This window comes from Alligator sinensis, unplaced genomic scaffold (genome assembly GCF_000455745.1).
Source record: "Alligator sinensis unplaced genomic scaffold, ASM45574v1 scaffold58_2, whole genome shotgun sequence".
NCBI classification, from domain to species: Eukaryota; Metazoa; Chordata; order Crocodylia; family Alligatoridae; genus Alligator; species Alligator sinensis.
This window is the reverse complement of record NW_005842405.1, coordinates 107,345-113,972: the sequence shown is the minus strand read 5'-3', so window position 1 is coordinate 113,972 and position 6,628 is coordinate 107,345. Positions and strand designations below refer to the sequence as shown.

The 6,628-nt window shown below is 41.2% G+C and overlaps 1 protein-coding gene across 13 annotated transcripts in view; it reads right to left on the bottom strand.

Moving 5' to 3' along the window:
* LIMCH1 (LIM and calponin homology domains 1) overlaps positions 1-6,628 on the bottom strand; it is a 104,133-nt gene that overhangs the window by 31,770 nt on the left and 65,735 nt on the right. For all 13 annotated transcript variants that reach the window (XR_003095564.1, XR_003095565.1, XM_025211420.1 and 10 more), the window contains one exon: positions 866-959. Coding sequence is in view for 11 of the 13 variants with exons in the window: in XM_025211420.1 (XP_025067205.1) it covers positions 866-959 (94 nt within the window). In the remaining 2 variants the exon portion in view is untranslated. The remainder of the gene's footprint in view (positions 1-865; positions 960-6,628) is intronic.

The following is a 6,628-nucleotide window of genomic DNA, read 5'->3' as shown; positions in this document are numbered from 1 at the left end:
CTCTTTCAAGGAGGCAATTTGTATGGTTCATATAACAGGTGTTAAATTCAAGTTAAAAATAGAAGTTAATAAGCCAGTTTTAAAATAAATATTTCATTTTTAAAAATCCATCTCTAAAAATATGTTTAAAGAATAAGGCTTTCTTTTTGCCTGAAGTATGGGAGTCATATATTTATACTCTAATTGCTGACAAGCATCTCATATGTTTTTATCTATATGTACAGAGATAAATTGATAGGCACATTTTAAAATTTGGAACATCATTTTATTATGAAGTAGCAGTAAACAGAAGATGCTCAAATGTCTTTTTTCTTTTTTTTTAAGAAAACAGACTGAGGGAAAATAGCATTGTAACTTTTAAATTAATTTTAACCTACACTGAAATAAAATCAATTTTACAAGCATTTTATGATTCCTTATCAGGAAAAAGTATGTCAGGTCATAAAGTAAGGTCAGTAGTCCATGGAACACTATTGATTCTATATACTTCTGTTTATACACCCCTGACAAAACTGGCTTCAAAAGTTTCTAAATATTCCCTTTTTAATTTTTCAATGACTTGAACATACATATATTTTTTTTAAACTGGAATCGTTATTGCATTACTACTAATTTTAGTTTTCCATGGTTTTAGATACTGCACGTCCATGCTGATCATTCATATAAATAAGTTACAGATATAAAAGGCATCAGGCAAATTTGAAAACAATATAATCTAAACCAAATATAATCTTTGCATTTTCTCACGATACCTCTAGATGTCACTGTGAAGACACTTATCTTGACCACTTTGGTAACAGAAATGCACAACACAATGGAACTGAAAGAAATGTCACCATACAAAAGCAGTTTTGCAGCAACAAACCTGGTGAAGTATTCTCTAGATTCATGATTTCTGGCCTTCCAGAATCAGTTTCACATTTTTGGTTGGCTGGTTCAGTTTCTTCTATTAAGGAGGCCTGCAGAGAACAATTGCAGTGTTTCAAAGAAATAAAAAAGATGGCAAAAAGTATGTGTTTCTATAGGACAGTACTTTCTTCCTCTTTGTAATGCATTCAGTTGACACTTCTTTGAGTCCAGCTGGAAACAAACCACTGGAGACTGAACACATGAACAGCATGTGCTACTTTAATTTTGAGTTATTAAGCCGTCACTTCCTCTCCTAAACATGCATCTTCTAAATGTTCATCACCATCTATTATTATTTATATTAACTTTGGTGTAGCCTAAACAAATGAAATAAAAAATAGAGAATATCTAGAGTTGGAGAAGAATGTACATTTCATTCTATTTTTGTAATGCTTACTAATTTACGTCTTACTAGGATGTAAAGGATTTGACTAAGTTACATTTTATACTTTTCTAGCTAATGTATCTAGAGTAACCTACCTCCTATTATAGTATCACAGAAAAGCAGAGTTGGAATGGGCTTAAGAAAGTCATCTAGTTCAACCCCTGCTCAAAGCTGATCCAGGCTGACCTGGACAGGCTCAGCAAGTGGGCGGACGAGAATCTGATGGTGTTCAACGCCGATAAATGCAAGGTTCTCCACCTTGGGAAGAAAAACCCGCAGCATCCTTATAGGCTCGGCAGTGCTATGTTGGCTAGCACTATGGAAGAAAGAGACTTGGGGGTCACCATTGACCACAAGATGAACATGAGCCTGCAATGCGATGCTGCGGCTAGTAAAGCAACCAAAACGCTGGCTTGCATCCATAGATGCTTCTCAAGCAAATCCCGGGACGTCATTCTCCCCTTGTACTCGGCCTTGGTGAGGCCGCAGCTGGAGTACTGCGTCCAGTTTTGGGCTCCACAATTCAAAAAGGATGTGGAGAAGCTTGAGAGAGTCCAGAGAAGAGCCACACGCATGATCAGAGGTCAGGGAAGCAGACCCTACGATGACAGGCTGAGAGCCCTGGGGCTCTTTAGCCTGAAAAAGTGCAGGCCCAGGGGTGATCTGATGGCCACCTACAAGTTTATCAAGGGTGACCACCAGTATCTGGGGGAACGTTTGTTCACCAGAGCGCCCCAAGGGATGATGACTAAGTCGAACGGTCATAAACTACTACAAGACTGTTTCAGGCTGGACATAAGGAAGAATTTCTTTACTGTCCAAGCTCCCAAGGTCTGGAACAGCCTGCCACCGGAGGTGGTTCAAGCGCCTACATTGAACACCTTCAAGAGCAAACTGGATGCTTATCTTGCTGGGATCCTATGACCCCAGCTGACTTCCTGCCCTTTGGGCAGGGGGCTGGACTCGATGATCTTCCGAGGTCCCTTCCAGCCCTAATGTCTATGAAATCTATAAAATCTATGAAAGCATTTGAGGGTTGTTAATGAATTTGCTAAAATGTCTGATTTTAAAAAAGGCAAAGACTAAAGCATTTTATTTATCCCTACACTGTGCAAATCCTCTGTTCCCTCACTGGAATCGCACATGATCAGTTTCAAAAGTTAAAAAATACTTTGAAAAGATATGATAAAACCATAAGCCAATAATCCAGATCACTTCAAAAGCCATCTTCCTGAACAGGGGTACTTGTCTATTATGTACTCTAATTAGAAAGCTGCACGAGGAAACTTTGAGAAGGATTCTCATGGGATTCTCGTGTAAAGCAGCAGAGGCATAACTGGGCAGTTCTGCATCTTGAGTAGTGACAGCCCATGGGGCAGTAGCCTGGTCACTTCCTCTAACTTCACTGTCCTATTTTAAGGGTAGATTTTGAATCCTCCTTCCTCACAAAAGCCACCTGAATCTGGCAGCTCCCCTAGGGTCTAAATATATGCAGGGCAACTGAACTGCCACAATATGGCTCACTGGCAAAGTTAAACCTTTAGAGACAAAGCACAGACCTCCACCAGTTAAGGTAATGGAATATGGATTGGCAGTAGCCATTAACTGAAACCTTCCAAAATTATTTCAGCTTGAGACAGGCACCCAGCACAAACATTTTCAAATGGAATTATTAAACCTTGGCAACGTATTAAGCAATGGAAAACAGGGTCTTATAACAAAAAGTATTCTGCAGTCAAAAGTGTCACTGCTAGCTCTGCCCATAATCACTATATTTAAGTAAGAGGCACATTTTGGTGACAGAAAAGATCTGTTCATTCTGAGCAAGATATTAAGAGAGATTATGGTAGCTCTTTTAAAAAATAGAGAATAAAAATGAGCTACTTGGTGCAGGAAAATTGAATTTTGCAATGACATAATGCAGAAGTTATCCAATTGCTCATGACACAACGCCTTTCAGTTGCTGAGCAATTAAATATCATTGCTAATTAAGTGGCAAGATTAAAAAAGAACATTAGTAGTCAGGTTCACTGGAGGAAAAAAGCCTGTATTTATGACACCCTTTGGGATTCCATACAATTTAATATTTTATAAAATTACCATAGCCTTTCATATATACATTGTACGCCGTATTAGAAATATTATACTAATAGAAATAATGCTCCTCCCTTTCTGCTACATAATCTGCATTAATCTCTATTAATAAGTGCATGTATTCTTAAATATGACTTTTTTTCATAAACCACTTTATCTTGTCACTTTTCTGAAATGGAAATGCTCTTGAAATATGCTAGCATATCCAATTGCATCTAAAAAGAGAGCTCCATATAGCATATTTTGGAAAGGTATTATGTTTTTCTGGAGAATTTATGCTTGCCTTTATGTTTATGGTCATTCATGTTTATAAACGAGACAATTATATTTATCCATACTTATAGATAAATTTTCCAGGTGTGGAGGGCCCCAGTGAAGCTCTCTGCATCTTTTAAATCTTAACTTCAGTCAAATGTAGCTGAGGAGGAAGAGCTGCCATTCAGGACAGCCTCAAAGCTGAACAGGACAGTACAGAGCAGTTCACTGTGGATGCATAAGAGGAGGGGCTACTGGGCAACCATTTTGTACAAATTCCCTAGAAAAAATCCTTCCATGGGAGGTGTGGATAGAAAGGTTGAAATAGAAAGGCTAATATAACAGCAAATGTATCCTAACAGATTTGTAGTACCCTGGTTCTGTCCCTGTAGATCTCTCAAAGACCAGTGAATTTTGTTCAGTGTGGTAGACTGTTTTTATACTTCCTTTTCACATGAATACAATGAAGCAGTTATTCCTAATATTTAGTTCAATAAGTTGCGGTCAGTGATGAAATGTTATTTTATATTTTGGTTTAATTATGAATGAACCAGCAATAAAGCATAGGGGCTCCGCCATCTGAAATAATACATTTCATGAAGTGATTTGCAAGATTGGTTGTACAGATATTGAATGCCAGTTTGGGACTAATATAAATGAATTAATTTTCTTTCTGACAGATAATATTGGTACCTAGCTAAGTAGGATTTGGGCCTGTGCCCACTTAATTATGACCATACAGATTGCACACAAATTTGCCCTTGTGGCAAACAGATTTCTGTTTGTAAAATACAGAAGAAAAAAATAATGATAATTCAGAACCAAATCTAGGACAGAATATTACTGAGCTGAGAATATAATGAACCTACTAGAAGGACCCAAAATGGAAAAAAAATGAGAATACAGATTTATTTATCTTTAATGCATATATATTAGTTGAAACTTCTTTTATCCAGGGGTCAGCAACCTTTCCAGGCTGTGGGCTAGATTGACCTGCTTCAGGTCAGAGGCAGTCTGGAGCACAAAGGTAAGACCCAGCCACTGCCACCACTTTCCCCCGTGGCTGCAAAGGGAAAGCGTTCAGCACTGCTGTTTTTCCCCACAGCAGCATGGGAAAGCAACTGCTGATGAGGCTCCACCGCTGCTGTGGGGGAAAAGTGCTGGCTGCAGACACTTCTTCCTATCCCACCACAGGGAAAAGCAGTGGTGCTGCATTCTGCTATTGTGCAGCCACTGGGAAAAGTGGTGGTGGTGGCACCTGTGTCCTAGCACCCACCTTCCCACTGCGTCTCTGCCTTCATCTGATTTGAACTGGGTCAATGCAGCTGCTGAAGCCCCACATCCACAGGCCACATCAAATGGCTTCACAGGCTCGCTATAAGTTGCTGCCCTCTGCTTTCACCTAACAACAAGCTAAAATAACAACAGCGACAGTTCAGTGAACCTTATGACATAGCTATCCAGCTAAAGCCAACATAAATACAACAGGGAAAAATAGGAAGTAATGGCTTTTACTGAACTGAATTTTCAGTAACAAAATGAATTTGCTGCCATATGTATTAATACTGACAAGATTAATATTGGCTCAAATGCTTTCATCTTGCAATGAGTTTTAAACATATAATGATTTTCCCAATGGAATGCTGGGAATTTAGTCAAACCTTAAAACCATACATAATTTGGGATTTTAATTGAAACAAGCTTCTCATAGCAACTTGTTTGGACTTCTGAAAATGAGCAGCTAACAGTGACATAAGCTGGCCCTGACATAAGCATGGTGGCACATTATGGCAGTGCAACACTACTGTCATCACTCTTTTGCCTGCAGTCATGTAAGTGTTGTAGTCAGATCAGCTATTAAAGCCAAGGGAAAGCATGGGTCAGCAGCTGACTGGGAAGTTTCTACACATTTAAATTCACACAGAACAATCCTAAAGGACCCCATCTGCTGGAAGTATAATTTCTCATATGATGTAAAGCTAAAATCCTGATCACTAGTGGATAAGGACCATTGACAGATTAACATTTATTGGGGCACTGGGCAAACAGACAATTGGAGGCCCCCCACCAAGGGAGGCCAGGTTCCCTCTTTGCCTGCCAGGGAGCTGCAGCTAGGCCTGCCTGGCCTCCTCAGTGTGTCCAGAGTGAGCTTGGGGGCATGAGTGTTGCTGAAGTGAAAGCAGTCCTGGCCCTGGCCCCTCTGCCCAGTGCGTGTCATGCAGCTGGAGCTGCGGTCCCCCATAGCTGCAGGACGAGTCAGAGCTGGGGCCGGCTTGGGGGGAGGCACAAGCTTTGCCCCCAGCTTGCCACCTGCCCTTCTGCCCATCTCTCTGCTGGCCTGGGCAGGGCAGGACTGTCCCATCCCATCCCAGCGGCCACCTGCAGACACCAGACAGCAAACAGCAGAGAGCAGGAGCAAGGCCATCCATGAGGCCTCCTGGCACCAAATGGCCCCAGGAAGCTGCTGCAGCCTGCAGGGAGCCCTGTGTCTGCACCTGCACCTAGCCTGGCTGAAGGGGAGGAGGAGCATGCTGCCTGCCCCCAGTGCCCACAGCCAGGATGCCCGCATGGGCCATGCTGCTCCTGGCACCCCAGAAAGCTCCTGATTGGCAGAGGCCTCTGGGCCTGGGCCCCTGGGCTCATGCATTAATCCACCCCTGATAAAGACCACCTTGGATTCCTTGTTAAAATAAGGCATTAACCCCAGTTTCATGACCAAATTCCTACAGGGGCACTTCCCTTCTACCTAATTAACTTTGTTCTGCTGTTTCTATTTCACACATTTCCCTCCACGGCTAGCTGTCAGTTCTGTAAATTCTATAGGTATGGCCTCATATTGGCCCTAAAATCATACAAATCAGGATTTCATTGCCATTCTCCTGCAAGTAGTCCAATTATTGGTTCTGCCTTCAGAAACAGCATTCCTTAATCTGAGTTCAACAACTTGAATTTAGTTAACAGAGAATGAGCATTACTTGGATGAAA